Source organism: Schistocerca serialis, chromosome 5, assembly GCF_023864345.2.
Source record: "Schistocerca serialis cubense isolate TAMUIC-IGC-003099 chromosome 5, iqSchSeri2.2, whole genome shotgun sequence".
Classification (NCBI taxonomy): Eukaryota; Metazoa; Arthropoda; class Insecta; order Orthoptera; family Acrididae; genus Schistocerca; species Schistocerca serialis.
In genome coordinates, this window is record NC_064642.1 from 422,658,558 (window position 1) to 422,675,645 (window position 17,088).

Here is a 17,088-nt window from a genome sequence, read left to right on the forward strand (position 1 = left end):
GGGCTCTCCGGCATTGGAGACAATGTAATGGAAAATAAGCTGAAGACGTGAATTGAAATTTGTGTTGGGAAGGTCACTCAACTTGAGTACTTCATGCAGCAATGTTGACATAGTGCTGTGGTGGTGTAATGGTTAGCATTTCCGCCTAGCATGCAAGAAGACCCAGGTTCGCGCCTCAGCCGCAGCACAAATTTTAATTAATTTCTTCTGCTTTAATCATTATCTTGTTCAAAAGAAGATAAATTTGTGACTCTTTCTTTGTGAATGGACATACTACCTCTTTGTAAACTACATAAAAATACAAAATATTATTCCCTGGATTCTCTTACATAGTAATGACATGAAATTTTGAAATACCAGTAAGGAAAAAATGTATTCCATTTGATGCATGTAAACAACAGAGCAATGCAATAAAACACAGGGGCACACTCACTTATCAATCTTATTCACTTTCTCATTTATACGATCTAAAAGATTGAATACAGCACCATTCAATGGATGACATCTAGTAACAAGGTCTGAATTTACGTAATCTTATAAATAACTGGACCTTAGTCTTGCTTTCTTCACTTTCTGCACCCTGCCAAACATTTCAGCAAAATTTCCTCCTCACAGTCTAATTACATAGTTACTTCTGAAGTCATCATATTTATTCTCCGGATAATCTCTTTAACCCAGCACCAAATTGCCAGATATGTTATACCAAGTTTATATTCCACTTAGGTGCTACTCTGCAGTGGTACATATTCCCCACACTATTACTAAAATATAAGTTAACTATCCCTTTAGGCGTGTGTCAACTAGTAACTTCTGCAACTGCTTGCTGAGGTGTTTACATTAGAACAAAAACTTGCATGAGTTCACTTTTGCAAGTCAATTGTGCAAATTAATTTCAGGAACTTACTGCAAGTACTTGCAGAAGTGTCTCCACTAGAGTTGCTTCATGCGATAGACAAGTGCAAGTATATAGGGTTATGCTTACAAACCAGAGCAACTGCCACTGTTGTCGGATTATTATTACCACTACTGAAGTAAAACCGTGACGAAAAACAAAAAGTTACAAAAGAAAGAAATTTTTGGGTAAAGTTATGGGTACAGAGGTGCACATATTTAAACTGTCAAAAAACACCAATGAAGGAAATAAAATCAGAGGATTTCATACACATTAGAAACATTCTGAGATTGCTACATGCAATTTTCAAAAACACATTGTCTATTGTACACTAAATTGTTCAAAACCAGGATGCAAAGCAGTACCACCAAGAAATGACCTTTCAGTTATTCCAATTTTTGCACGAAGCATTTATTACTTTTATAAATGTAATGTATTTACATTTGTGTTAATACTGAAAAATCAGCTAAAATTTAAAGATGTGTGTACTGCCATTCTACTTCCCCTTCTGGTGAAACAAAGTAATCAGTAAATTCATTTCACACTGCCTTGGCTTACAGTGGCCAATTATATATGTTTATGGATTCCCTTGGTACATTTGTTTCCGTTCAACTGTCTTGGTGCCACTCTCCTTTTCAATACTGACATTTTCGTACAGTACTGAACGCATGAAACACCAGTTTGGGAAAAACTCTCAGCTACTGGCAAGTTTTCAGAGTACTCACAGCAAGATGCAAGAAACTGTTTCCATTAGCTTCCAGAAGCTACTACTGCAGACTGATGAAAACTTGTGGAAGTCAAATTGCTGCGGCTATTTCCATCTCAAATAACCCACAGAAGCAGCTCATGCGAGTAACTTGCAAAAGTTGCTAGTGGACATGCGCCTTTAATAATGAATGGCCTTCCAGTTGCAACAGTCATAGTTAAAGTATGATGTCATGTACACAAACTGTCTGAATAGGGTAAACTTCATTCTGCATGCTATCATAACTTAACTATTTGTGTTTTGTACTTTCTCGGGGAAGAGATTGGAGACCAGCACAGCAGTGGCCTGAACCAGGACGGAAAAGCATTTGTAAACTCCCTCAGACTGCTCAGCGTTAATCCTACCCTGTGCATGAAACTACATTGTATTCTCAATGCACAATTTTTCCTGGTTTGCTAGGAAATTTGTTACTTTGCAGTATTCATCTTATGGATGTTATTCACCATCAAAGTTGATACTTATGTACACAATGTGGTGACTATAGCCTCTGCTTCTACTGCTGCCACTAATGCCCTCCCCAGATGAATATAGTGACAATGATCTACAAGTACATGTTCATGTTCATAGACCGAATGACCATGTGTGCTAGGCAGTACCGACCTTCACCCCCATCTATGTCACAAGCAAAGTTATTTTATCCAAGCTACGAATATCAAATAGAGTCGCTCCTCTCAGACAGCAGATTCCTTTGTAAGCTTGTGGCCACAGTATCACATACTCACAGACCAAGGTGCAATGGGGCAGGAGCTGGTGACAGACATCAAGCACAGAGAGCAGCATGTTCCACTGTGCTCATGCCACTCATGAGACTCATTCACACTTAAATGCTGTTGGTAACAGTACACTACACTCTCAGTAATTCGGCCCTCAGTAGTCCAGCCTCTCAGTAATCCGGCACATATCCAAAAACACATAATGAATTGCCCTGCGCAACAATGATTACTTAAACAATGCTTTATATACTGTATTTGAAATTGTAGCTTTCTTTATGTCTTGTAAAGGGAAACACGTCACGCTAGACTTGAAACAGAAACTTGTAATTTTAGACAAGTTAAATCGAGGTTCTTCACAGAAGGCCACTGCTGTAGAGTTCAATGTTGAACAAGCAACTATTTATGACATCAAAAAGAAAGATGCTGTTCGACAGTACTCAACACAAATGGATAGTGAGTTGGGAAAATGGAAGGTTAAGCGAAAGAGTGGAAATGAAGAACTGGACGTAGCTGTTTACAGATGGTTCATACAACAACACAGTAAAGGAATTCCAATCAGTGACCTGATTATAAAGGAAAAAGCAACTGCATTTAACAAATGACTTGGTGGTAGTTACTTGTTTGCAGTGAGTGAAGGTTGGCTATGAAACTGGAAAAAACGACATGGCATTTGGCAGCTGCCAGTCACTGGGGAAAGTGGCTCAGCTAACGATAAGGATGCTGATGAGTTTGTAAGCAAGATACGGAAGATAATGGAGGAAGAAGATTTAACTGCTGATGCCTCGAATAATGCTGATGAAACGGGATTCTTTTACAAGATGCTTCTTTCAAAAACATTAGCGGCCAACAACAAGAAGGAAGCTCGTGGTTACAAGTAATAGAAACAGCGTGTAACATTAATGGTGTGTTGTAACGCAAATGGGAGTCATAAACTGCCACTTATGATGATTGGAAAATCCCAACATCCATATTGTTTTCAACACAATGACATAAATACTCTACCAGTGCAGTATTGCACTCCGAAGAAAGCACGGATGGGCAGACAAATATTCTCTGTGGTTCTAAGAAATGTTTGTACCAGCATTGAGAAAAGAGCTGAAGAAGAAAAAGCTTCCATTGAAAGCTATCCTTATAATTGGCAAAGCTCCCAGTCATCCAGATGTATCTCTTAAGTCCGATGGTATACAAGCACTCTTTCTCCCACCCAATGTGACAGCCTTAATTCAGCCCATGGACCAGGGCATTTTGGAATTAATTAAAAGTCATTATCGACATTCACTTCTCATCTCCTTGTTGAGCAAAAGTGAAAATGACTATTGAGACTATGCTGAAGCGGTGGAAAGCAATTAACATACGTGATATTGTTTTTCAAGCAGCCGAAGCATGACATAAAATGGCGTGCGCTACCGTAATGAAGAGCTGGAGAAAATTGTGGCCATCCATTGATGTCGAGTTAGATCCAGTACCGAGTGACAGCGATGAGCCAGTCAATTCGGAATCATCAATTACTTTGTACACTGACATGTTCTGCAACTTTCCAGGAGGAGAAGAAATTGATAATGCGTTACTAAGTGGCTGAATGAGGAAAACTGTGATACGGACCAAACTTTAACAGGTGAAGAAATAATCAAAAGCACGTAAGAAAGTAGTGATGAAGAAGAGGACACAGGAGGGGAGAGCATGAAGATTTCACACATTGCTGGTGCTGAAGCTGCCGAGGTCTTCCTGGAGTACATCATGCAACAACCAGATACATGCAGTACTGATGAGATGCTTGTAAAGTGGTTGCGTGATAAAGCATGCCACCGTCACGGGGACAGTTAAAAATTAGGGACATGTTTCATAGTGAGTGATACAACTGTGTAATCATGTACAGTATATTGTACACTCAAGGACTAAGTTTTATTTGAAAATTTATATATTTTTGGATTTAATAAAGTATATCCTCTATGTTTTAAAATTGTATCCTTCGGTCTATGTTTTCAAAATAAATGAATAAAATACAGTTCAGACACTCAATAATTCGGCACTTCTGCTAATCTGGCACCCATATGTGCCCGGAACGGCCAGATTAGCAAGAGTCTAGTGTATTATGATGACAAAGAAAGATGTTCTACAGCTATTAGCAGACAAAACTTACTTTCTACTACACAGATGCTGAATAAGTTGGGGAAGTATCAGCTGGGAAAATTTCCAGCTAATCATTTCTAATTTTGTTAGGAATTTGTGCAAGTGAATAACAGATGAATCAGGTACCTAATCCATTGCTTTGGATTTTCCTGCAGTTTTACTTGTTTACTTTTACATCACTTGAAACGAGACTGCATAAGTTTATTTTCAAACCTCTTACAGTTCTGAACAGTGCCATGCTAAAAGTATGAGTAAACATGCATTTCTTTTGCTCATTGTCTTATTTAATTTCCCTCTGTTACATATACAGTTAAAAAGCTAAACTGCAATTGAAGGTTCAGGTATAGAAGATGGAATGTAAAATAAATTCCAGTAACAAATTTAGAAAAAGCTTTCATTCAATTTCACTGGAAAATTTTAATAACTTGTCTTAATTAACAAAGGAGTTGTCCAACTTTCAGCATTTTGTCTTTGCCCTCTAGCTTAATAAAATTTGCTTCACTACTTTAAAGTGGCAAGATAACGAGATAGGGAGCTGTATTTGGCAGAACACGTGTTTCTCAATACTATTCTTAATTTCAAATAGTGACTGAAACCAATACTGTTAGTACAGTGGGTTATGTTCAAGTGCTAAAGAGAAGGATGTGAAGGATTACTCTTATGTCACATATTGAGGAATAGTCAGAGCACAGTCATGACATAGTTTCAGAAAATGAGTATTATTACAGCAGACAAAAGTTTTGCTTCTAGGCACAAGCGGAATGAATGAGAATTGTAGCTGTTTCCAGATACTGTGACATTTGGAAGCAAAAGTGCTACCAAAATATTATGATAATCAAACAAGATATTCATTAAACATGTTCTAATCACACATACCATTTCTACACCAGGGCAGTCAACATTGACACACTTTGCCAATTTTCCGCCCACTACCAGTATGCTCGAGTCGTCTCATTCATGAGGCCCTGAACTCTAGTAACGAGTTTCTCGCTACTCCATTCCCATGCAGCTACTGATGTCACATGTAATGCGCAAGCTTGATGTTCATACTGCCCACCTCTAGTATCCGACTTCCTTCATTTGAAGAGAAATTGCAAGAATGTCAAAGAGGTATACAAAGAAACTGCATTTTTTCCTGTCAGCAGTTTTTGATAAATTTGCATACAATTCTCTTCATTTTTCCTCTCTCTTCCTGCAATCTATCATTTTCTTACGAATGCACAAGGGTCGAATGTCAAATATTATGACAGTGGATTCTAAATAAGAATTACTTTGTACTTAATGGGAGAATGTTTCTAAGGGGCTAAAACTACTTAAAAGGAACAGAAAGGTCCATTAATCATAACTTATTTCAATTTAATGTTGTCCCTTCGTAACCACATTCAATCAAGTCCACATCCGAAAGCAGGTTCCTCAAGGAATTTAACAAAGTCCAGACAATACAGAACTGCATCCTGGACAGAAAATGCTATTTATACAAACATTGCATATGCCTACATTACAAGCATAAGAAACTTCAAGAATGTTCCAGAAATGATACATACTGAATAATAAATACTTGAAGATGATCAAGTTCGAACTGTTGACTCACAGTAAGCCAGCCAGCAATGCTAACTGCTATTCCACACTGCATGCAGCACAGCGCACGGCAATATGAATACCGCTATTTCTACACAGAGTGGGAAAAAATTTACTACCTGACAGGCACTATATCATATAAATTAAGAACGAAATAATATCTTTAACCATAACAAGGAAAAACATTTGTTGGCTTTAAGAAACTATGTTTGAAAAATAATTTTAATACCCAGAATGAATCTTTCACCCTGCAGCAAAACTATGCACTGTTTTGGAACTTCGTGGCAAATTAAAACTGTGTGCTGGACTGGGGCTCAAAACCAGAATCATATCTTTTGTGGGCCATATTATGACCAATTCTGTTATCCAGGCACAACTCACAACCCAGAGAGGACAAGTGACGAAATTTGTCTGGATGTCGGTAAGAGCTAAGTCCGTGAAAGAGAAGAGTCCAGACTGAAGTCTTGATCTGGAACATAGATTTATCAGGAACTTCAGACATTATGAAACTGCTAGTATATTGTCAGTTATATTAAGAAAATTAAAAAAGTTTCCACTCCTATGGTCTGTTATTATCCAACCAAACATTTAATCTGTTTTGGCATACCTTCATATACTCTTTCAATTACAAACAGTATTTCCCAAGAATATGCTTATGTTTGTGGATTGTCTTTCATCAAATGACTTCTTCCTACAATTTATCACTTCCTACTACAGCACCAGCACTACCAACACATAGTGCATTGGATGGCAATTTCACACTGGTTACCATCTCTCCCGTCTCCTCTGCCCATCCTCCAATTTCCTCACCACCTTGTGGGATAGAACTAGAGGCAAAAGGAGGAAATACCTACCAGTTAACCACATCTCCTGAGGAGCTCTAAGCAACTGGCACTTGAGAATATAAAATTACCATTTAAACAACTTTTGTTTGTACTGAGAATAATGAGAACAAGAACAACAGTTTGAGTTGACTTGATCTACATCATATAACAGTACAAAAGTACAGCAAATGGCCACAAATACACGCATTTAAAAAATAAACGAATACTGAAACTAACAATAATGAAGAAAGAGTAGGGTTTAATTATCCCACTGCCAAAGAGGTCATTACAGACAGCAAAGTATGGAGAAGAAAATCACTTGTGTCCTTTTCAAGGAAACCATCTTGGCATTTGCCTTAAGCAATTTGAAGACACCAAAGAAAACCTTAATTTGAATGGTTTGACAGGGATTTGAATTGCTGTCCTGAAAGCAAAACAAATATCTCACCAATGACAAACTCAAATGGCATGTATTATAGTATAGAACTGCAACTTTCTCTTAGAGAAACTCTAAACAGTCAAGAAAAAAATTGTGCAGATATCTTAACTGACACTACATATGCTGCAAAGTTAAAGTCTTACAGGTATGCCACAATCCCAAATCTGGCAAGATCTGGAGGATAACGATAATTTTGACTCAGGAATTGTTCAAGCATTTTCAAGAAACACTAAAATGCTGTGTTTGTAGCAGACATTTAATAATTGGCTAAGTTGTTTACAAGGCAGCAAAAGTGAACAAGAAAAGTCAATCACGAAGTACCTATGCTAGAATGACCAAACATACCTTAATGCATTTCCAGCTGAATATTAGTAGCTACAACATTTTCCTCACGGCAACGTACCTGAATTCTTTGTGGCAATCCATACAAGACACTTGGGGAGCATTACGACACTGAAGTGCATAATGTTTCTCAACCTTATTTTTCTTTAAGGATGCACCACAGTGGCTGCAGATGAAAAACACCATCCCTGCAATAAACAGCCAGTTAGTACTTTTGACGAATATGTAACAAGCTTCATCAATGACTGACTGTTCGAACAGGCATCATATGATCAACTCAACGAACTTTCACACATGCATCTATATTCTTTGAAGTACATAAAGAACATCACATTCTCTTCATTGACACAAATAAGACAGTAAAAAGAAAATATACACAATGTGAAAAGTAAGACAAGATGAGGTATTACATTCCATCAGACAGAAAAATCACTCCGGAAGAATTTATGTTCAGGGTTTATCTTTGACAGTTCTAAGGCGGACATGAGCAGAATAAAATGGCTATTGAAATCAACTGGAGAGATCGTTTATGGCTGATGAAATAGAAGCGACCAGGACAGGACTGGCAGACACACAAACAGAAGGGAATGTGATCGCTCATGTTTAGAAATGTTTTCCTTCACCGTGCAATGACAAATGGGAAATATGTATGATTAAGATGGATGGTATTCACTGAATCATAAGAGAGAATAGTTATAGGTGGCCCAACAATGACAATCAGTAACAGAGATATCCAAAAACATAAACAGAACTGCAGTCACTGATTATAGATATGAGAACTAAGAATAGTTAAAAATCACAGGCTGCTAATAGGAGTTAAACAAGAAATCCAAAGAAATGAATGAAGATTACGGCACAAAACTGAGGAGTGTGGTGTATAGGAAATTTCACTTGACATACAGAATTCAAATGAGCCCACGATACCATGAACACTCACAATTCCAACAACCAGTACTGAAAATTTCACTTGATCTATAGAGCTCAAATAAAACACATGATACTACAAAATCGCACACAACTCGACAAATCTGGTATTTGACATGTCACTTGACTTATATAGCTAAGACAAAGTCTACCATACCATAAAACCAAAACTCACCGATAGCCTATAACCATATCAAAATCCAAACCTCACCGATATAGGTAAAACAAACTCCACGACACCTACCAAACACAACCCAAAATACACTGCCGGGATGAAGGTGGGAATAGTACACCATTTTAAGGTTTCCAATTCAGTCAAGATTTATTGTTGCAGCAGCACATACATGAAATTATACCATTTACAGATCTATAACACAAGCAGTTCATAGATAACAGATATGGATGTTTCAGGACGGGTCAATATTAGTATGTGGTGGCAATGCAGGCACTGACTCTGGCATCTCGCTGATTGTACAAATGGCAAATACTGCTCTGGGATACATTAAACCATGCTCCCTTGACCTGTTCATGTAGTTCTGTAAGAGCTGTTGGTTGACAAGTCACTTCTTATTTCATCAAAACCCACATGTGATCAATTGGAGTATGGAGACTGTGCTGACCAGGGAAGCCACTGCATGTCTTGCAGAGCACGTTGAGCATCATAGGCAGTATGCGGGCAAGCATTTTCTGGTTGCATAAAGACATTACTTTCATGTTGCAAGAAGAAGAGCAAAATAATGGGACAGCAACATTCTGCACGTACTAAGCACCAGTTAATGCCACCTCTAGAAACACAAAACATGAACAACAGTTGTAGCTTGTCACACCCCAAACATGAGGCCAGCGATGAGGGCCAGTGTGCCTTGGACAGATGCACTCTACAAGACAGCAATCACCAGGTCTATGTTGTGCATGCCAACGACCACCACTTGCATGAATATGGAATCTGCTTTTGTAGCTGAAGACCACAGCATGCTGAACCATCTTCCCAGTGACCGTCTGATGGCACCAATCTAGCCGTGCACGCCTGTACTGTGGCATGAGTGGAAGATGGGCTAGAGGTGAGTAGGCCCGTAGTCACACTGCTAATAATTAGTTCGCAACAATTTGTGTTGACACATCTGGGCTCACATGTCCCCTTATCTATGGTGTGGTAGCTGTACTACCTGTCATTGCTGCCCTTACAACACGATGATCCTAGCGGGTGTCTGTGTTGTGTGGGCGACTGTTTGTGACAATGTCCATGTAACAACCGATACTAGCACTGTTGCACAACTGATTCAGCACATCCAACTTGGATAGCAATTCACCGAAAGGGCCATCCTGCCACTTGGAAGGCCATGATTTGACTCCTTTCAAACTCGCTTACTTGGCTGTAGGATGCATGAGTGCATCTCCGTGGCATGGATGCCTGCTTACTTCACACATCTGCACCAAACTGAGCCTTCTCACAGTGAGCATTCCCTATTAAATGGTAGATACAGATAGCACTCTGGTAGCTATGCCATTATGCTCTGTGTTGGCAGATAATGTTGAAATCATTATCAGTATATCTACCATTGCCCAGGTGGCTGGCATATGCCATCATCGGATCAAAATCAAAGTCATCTTTCCAAGGGTTCCCCCCCCCCCCCCCCCCCAGCAATGCATTTACCAACAACTAACAACGCAACCTAAAATTATATTAAAAATTGTGTTAACATCAATTTCAACGTACTACAGAAAACATGCAATTATGGGGTTAACCGAAGCGTCCGTCGGCTTTGAACCGTGACGTAAGGCTCTTGTGGTGTGTGACATCACGACGGCACGGAGTTTAGTTTGTGAGAGTGGCGTGTTTGTACGTGTCGTTTTGATATGATCGGTGGTGCTCTGGTGGTGTGTGTATGTGTTAGGTCATGTTTTTGCTTTAGTTTGCATGTTTATAGGTGGCGTATTGTTGTTGTCAGTGGTTCTCTCTGGTGGTGTTTATGGTTAGTGTGTTGTGTGGCGTATGGAGTTCATTTGCGTGGTAGCATTGCATTGTCTGGTATCGGTGGTGACTGTGCTTTCAGCGGAATACTTTTCAGTGAGTTAACGATTTTGGTTTTGTTATGTCGATGTTATTGTAGTTTTTTTTTCTGTTTGTCCTGTGTGAATTTTGGTGAATCGCTTTGTTTATGTCTTTGGTAGGTGTGGATAAGACTGACAAGGCCAACAGTTTTCGGTTGTCGGTGATGATGGGGGGACAGTGCATTGTCTCTAATAAAATTTCTTCAGCTATTCAGCCTGTTGGCTGAAGCCGTGAAGTGTTCAGTGTGTCGTGAAGAAATGAGGCTTACTAAAGTTCCGGTGTCTCGGATCAGGGATGGCTATATGTGGAGATTTCATAAGGATAACAGGTCAAGGGAAGTGTTCGATTCTAATTTTGTTGGTTTGTTGTGTTTTTTGAGGTAGTGATGATTGTGGACGTGGTTGTAGTTTTGGGTTTCATGATTTGGTATTGATAGTTGCTGTTGACCTATACAGGTCAAGGTAAGTGTTCGATTCCAGTGGATACTGTATTTAGTTAATTTTGGGAAGGTTGTGGTCATTTTATTTTATAGTTTTTGTCGTTTGGTTTAGTGGCGTGTGTTTAGTTTGTTCCCACCCAAAAACGTTCAATTTTCCTAGCTTGCTCCCATTAGTTTCATTATATTTTTGGAGGAATATATATTTTATGGTTTTTCGATCTAATTTTGTGTTTGTTTTTCATGTTTACATTATGACTTCATAGCCGCGATATGGGAGTAGTTGTGAATGGTCGTTTCTGCCATATTGGTGACGTCATTGGTCAAAGAAGACACGTGGAACCAGATGTTTCCGTTAACCCCCATTATGCACATCAACGCACATATTGTACATTCTACAATAAAAAAGTAAAACCATACAAACATACTTATCAACCAAAATCAGCTGATACATAACCCCATAAACCTCACAACATAAAAAATATAAACACAATCTCTTGAATGGCCAACCTACACTTCTCAAATCAGGAAACCCAACAGAACGCCAAACCCAACAGGACACTGTCGACAACACCACCGGTACCTGGTTCGAGAGGAAGTAACTTTCATCAATCTCACACCTTCTCCACAAAACCTAACACTTCACACACTGAGTAATTAAACCAATTAACTGTAGGAAGTAAATCATGTGCAGCATGTCACCCCCCCCCCCCCCCACCAAATGCAGCATGCAGAGACCTTCTCGTAAACTTCAGTGTCATACACATAACAAAAAATTACATCTCCATTCATAAACAATACTCTGCACTAATAATTCCAAACCCAAAAACGAATCTATTGTCTATAACTACCAACATCAAAATAACAGGTCAACAGAAGCATCTAATTCCACCCGGCAGCTATGACCTGTGACACTAGTGTCATGGTGCATGACGTCACTACAGTGCAGAGTTTTTTTGAGTTGGTTATGTTTGTAGATGCCGTGTTATATTTGATAATGCACTATGGTGGTGGATGTGCTAAGTTTAATGTGTGGTATTGGGTTCATCTGAGTTTTGGTTATCATAGTGCTAATGTGGTTTTCAGTTTCGGTAGTTGGTGAGATAATGTGGGTTGTGGAAGTGTTTTCAGTGGGTTATTAACGTTTTTTGTTTGAGTGTTTGGTATATTTGTTAGGTCTGATTAGCTTGGTGTTTGTTATGCGAAAAGTTGTTAGGTCTGATTGGTTTAGTGTTTGTTGTGCGGAAAGAAGTCTAATCTTTTATTGGGCTTTTTAAGTTAAGTTTGGATATGACAGTGAAGTCCATGAGTGTATCATTACAATCTCAGTTGGGTAATGATATTGCAATACATGTTAGGTGTCACGTTTGTGGTAACAACATGAGGATGGTGAGAGTTCCAGCGGTTCAGATAAGGGATAACCAGTGGTTTTGTTTGCATAGCTGAATGTTGTAATTTAATTTTTTTTAATTATTTCATTTGGGATGGTGTGGTGTTTTTTTCTTTTTGTATATTTAGCTTGTTCCAGCCCTATACTCCCAATTTTCCGCGGTTGTCCTGTTAGTTTCATTTTACTTTAGGAGTAGACATTGTGTCAATTTCATTTTTGTTTGCATTCATTGGCACGGGTCAAAGCAGATGGGAGTACCGCAAACTATTGTTGACCTGATTATAGTTTGATGTCCACCCAAAAAAATGACAATTGTGCTGTGTGTGATAACTAGGTGGTGATGTATTTGAAAAGCACATATTGGAGTACACGGTTATGCTTTCTGTGTGGGATGTTTGTTTCTGAATTGCTTAACACTATTCTTTGTACTTCTTGAGTAGTGTTTGTGTAAATAATACTGGAAAAGCTTGTATCTATTTGTTAGCAAGTTATTTTGGAATTACAGAAGTGTCAGATTCCACTCCGCAAGGATATACAAGAAAACTGGCAGTATTTTCTTCAATGAAACAATTATGGCTTTCACCTTAATTGATTTAAGGACACCATGAAAAATCTAAGGGCCCTGCTTATTCCAACTGCATGTCCACTATCATAATTTTGGACCGTAGTCAGTCAAATATAGACAGGGAGGAGAATTAAGCAAGACAGCATTGAAAAGGCAACAAAAACATGACAATGTCTGAATGAGGAACAAAGTGGAAACTACAGATTAAAAGAAAGCTGGATAAGAAATCTGAAGAGAATGTACATTTGATAGATTTTTATATAGTTCAGTAGATCTAAAATTCAAATTCATAGGCAAAATTGAGGTGGACATAGTCAATTCATTGTAGATTCAATGCATTACCTTAACCACATGGCAAATGTCCATCAGAGAGAAACGATGTATGATTTGATAATACTCAAGGCATCGATCAGAAAATATAAAGCAAGTTCCAGTCATTAGGCCTACTATAACAGGATGTACAGAGGCCAAAGAAGTTAAAAATAACTTGAACAAAAAGAGCCTTTGTAGAAAATAAAGCAAGCAACACTAACACTTCTGCAGTATAAGCTCCTTAACTCTGCGGCCTTTTGCAGCAGTTGGATGTGGTCACGTTTTGATCATTGTTTGTTACATATAAACAGTTGGTCTTTCTAAGCTTGTTTAAGTCTGATAATTTACTAACTACATCTTTACAGCCTCTGAGGACATCTCCAGCATACGGCCTATGAGAAGAAATGTTAGGCACAGAGACATGCTCCAGACTGCAACCTAAAGCCTTGTAGCTGAAACCACCATCAAAAGCTACAATGACATGAAGACATAAATAAAAAACAATTATAACCTATTTTGTCACATATTAAAAATGTTAAAACTAAAGTATGACTGAAGCATTTTTTGAATACTATCCAGCTCTGTTGGTGATCAGAGCGGTTTTAGAGGGAACTAGTGGAATGCTATGAAGGATGCTGGGGTTGCCTGGCAACACAAGCCAACGCTTTGTCATAATTGCTGTGTATTTGATTGGTGGATCAGTGCCTAAAAACAAGCGTTTTTTTACAGAGAGAGTGTCAAGTCTACAGGGAAAGGAGGGGGGGGGGCAGAAATGATACACCCTTCAGAGAGAAACGGTTATTGCACGAACACCTAACATCACTAAAGATAAATCATTAACTCAGATCTGGAAGAGCCTGAAGAGTAGAGGAAATTGCCAATGGGCTTGTTAAAGGAAAAGTTACAACATTTAACTGTAGTGACTATAATAATCAAATTATTTGATTATGACGTCATAGTCACCATACTACTTGATGGTTGCATTTATCAAAGCTGAGAGCAGGAAGTACGATAATAGTAAATAATAACATCGAAGTTCTGTTTCGTGGCACTGGCCAAATCATTACGTCACAACTATAATTTATGAGCTGATTATCTATCACTTCGCATAGATAACATTAGTGTCCTGGGAATTTTTTTTCAATTCTTACAAACTCACGCTGCCGAATAGCCACCTGAGAAAAAACATACATAAGCGTAATGAAGTCAACTAGCAGTATAGTGATACTTCAATCCCCGAGCACTATGGGACTTGAATCTGAAGTCATCAGCCTCCTAGAACTTAGGGCTACTTAAACCTAACTAACGTAAGGACATCACACACATCCATGCCCAAGGTAGGATTCGAACCTGCGACCGTAACAGTCGCGAGGTTCCAGACTGAAGCACCTAGAACCGCTCGGCCGCCAAACCCGTAAAAATAAGGTACCAATATGTATATACATCTCCGATTTTTGTACGTGTTTTTAGCCTTGAAAACTAATATACTGCAGCGCTCACACTATCGTCGACCCGCGCTTAGCACTTTCACTCAAACAAAAGTTTATGTTCGCTTACTTGGTACAGTACTCGGGGTGAAATTGATTCTTTGTGTGTTAATGACAGAGTTACAGCACCAAATAAATAATCTGCTTAAAAAGCAACTGAAGAACCCTGAGCATAACAACCGTAATCCAGTTCCACTTTGGCCTGAAATTTGATGATGGAAAACGTATCACATAGAAATAAACTTTTCGAAACAATGTAAATTGAGAACTTCTAAAAACTTTCACGGATTTCAAGCAGTACTCACTTTGTCAATGTGTACGGTCTTCCTTCGAACACCACGTGTGTTCACCACAACAAATATTGCGCTTCGCCAAAGCTATCAACGGTGAAAGATAGAATTCAGGCTTTCACCGGATGTATCTATAAACGTGATTACACAGGCATTGGAAACTTGCAAATGAATGCACCCAACTCCACACCTTTTATCAAAATTATGAAAGGACCTTACTTATTCACTTTCATACGAGTTAGCGTTACAGAAAAATTAAAAGTAGCTTAACTTAATGACCATCAGCAACCGCCGCTAGATGAGACTACACACATTCGAAGCCTGCACCATAGAGGTGGCAAAAAATAACGTAACTGATAGAAATAACCGGTTACTGAGAAGTAACGGTTACTGCGATAACCGTTCCTCTGAATCTGGCAGTTATTTCAATAACTGTTTACTGTCAACAGTGCCTCGCGCCATCTGTTGACCGAAGATCGTACTGCGCATTTGGAAGGCGTTCTATAGACCATGGGAATAACTGTGAGACTGCGCGCCATCTGTTGATAAGAACTGTGTACTATTTCGTGGGCCTTCGTTACTTTTAGCATAAACAATTAAATAAAGTTAATGTCCGAGCCGTGGCTGATAGGAGCTGCAGTACAGGCATTAACAAGTACGGTCGTTCCCTTAAGCCACCGCCTTACGTGTTAATTTAGCTTGGACGGGTAGTACAAGGAAGGTTACTAAGGAATTCGAGCGACTATGGAAATAACTGTCAGAGCCGGTATTCTCCTCTGGCAGTTATCGTTATTGGCTCGTAGTTCTAGTTCTCTGGTAGTTATCGGGCTACCACCACAGATAACCTGGAAGCTGGTAACGGAATAACTGTGTGTCTAGACGTTCCTGACTCGGTGACTCCAGTTAAAGGTCGTAGTTCCAGGTGATATTTCCAGAGAGGATAGTAACTGGAGCGAACAAATATTTTCGTACTGCTACGGAAATAGCCGCTGGCCATCGCGAATGACAAATAACATGTCAGAAAGTATAACATAATACAGTGGAATATAATAATTATTATCCTCATCATTTGTCAGGAGATTGTCAAAATACGTGAATATATCACAGTAACTGCTAATATTTACAGAATTGGTACACTGACAAAATAAAACACAGTTACGTACTTTTAATAAATTTATCGTACACAGAATACCCGATCTTGACTGTTGCAACCAAGTGCTGTCAAAACTGAAATATAGCAGAATTTTTACCTAAGCTGGTCTATCAGTCTCTGTTACGATATTCATCTACAGAGTAGAAGGAGGGGTCACTGGAAGCGTCTGATTCCACCCGTCTGCTTCGACGTAAAGGTGTTGTGGTGTGTGAATGGCATTACGGCACGGTGTTTATGAGTTGGTTTTTGTGTGTGTGTGGGGGGGGGGGGGTGGGGGGGGGGGGGGCTGTCGATCAAGGTTGCAGTGCCGGAATTTGCTGGTGGTAATTAATTTTTTTTTTTTTTTTCTAGCTGTCATGTTTTGTGTATTTATGAAGTATTGAATGTGATTTAATTTATGTAGGGATGATTGATTTGTGGACTTTTGGGATTGTGGTTTTATTTTTCGCAGTTGTAGGTGTTGGTTTTTTGGCATCAGTAGCTGTGGTGGACCTATTTAGGTCACCGGATAATGACCGATTCCCATTTTCATAATTGTGTGTGTTGATGTTTTAGTATCGTCATCTGAGGTTGACCTATGTAGGTCAAGGGAAATGTCTGATTCCAATTTTCGTACTTTTAGTTGTGGGTATTGGTGTTTTGGTATGGTCACCTATAGTTGACCTATATTATTCAAGGGAAGTGTCCGATTCCTGCAGATTTTTGTTGGTGTAGCAGAATGCTGTATTTTTTTTTCTTTTTGTTCTTCATTTTGTGTTTTGGGATCATGGTGTGTTTTTTTTACTAGCTTGTCC

The 17,088-nt window shown here is 38.9% G+C and overlaps 1 protein-coding gene across 2 annotated transcripts in view; it reads right to left on the bottom strand.

Moving 5' to 3' along the window:
* The window catches only part of LOC126481246 (cell growth-regulating nucleolar protein), a 72,536-nt gene extending 57,112 nt beyond the window's left edge, over positions 1 to 15,424 (bottom strand). Inside the window, exons 1-3 of one of the 2 annotated variants that reach the window (XM_050104861.1) lie at positions 15,361 to 15,379; positions 15,157 to 15,272; positions 7,746 to 7,872 (exon numbers count right to left, since the gene is read on the bottom strand). In XM_050104861.1, coding sequence (XP_049960818.1) covers positions 7,746 to 7,870 — 125 coding nt within the window. In that variant the 5' untranslated portion in view covers positions 7,871 to 7,872; positions 15,157 to 15,272; positions 15,361 to 15,379. Of the gene's footprint in view, positions 1 to 7,745; positions 7,873 to 15,156 lie in introns of both variants that reach the window. The other variant, XR_007587537.1, reaches the window with a different exon arrangement.
* Positions 15,425 to 17,088: the final 1,664 nt, after the last annotated feature.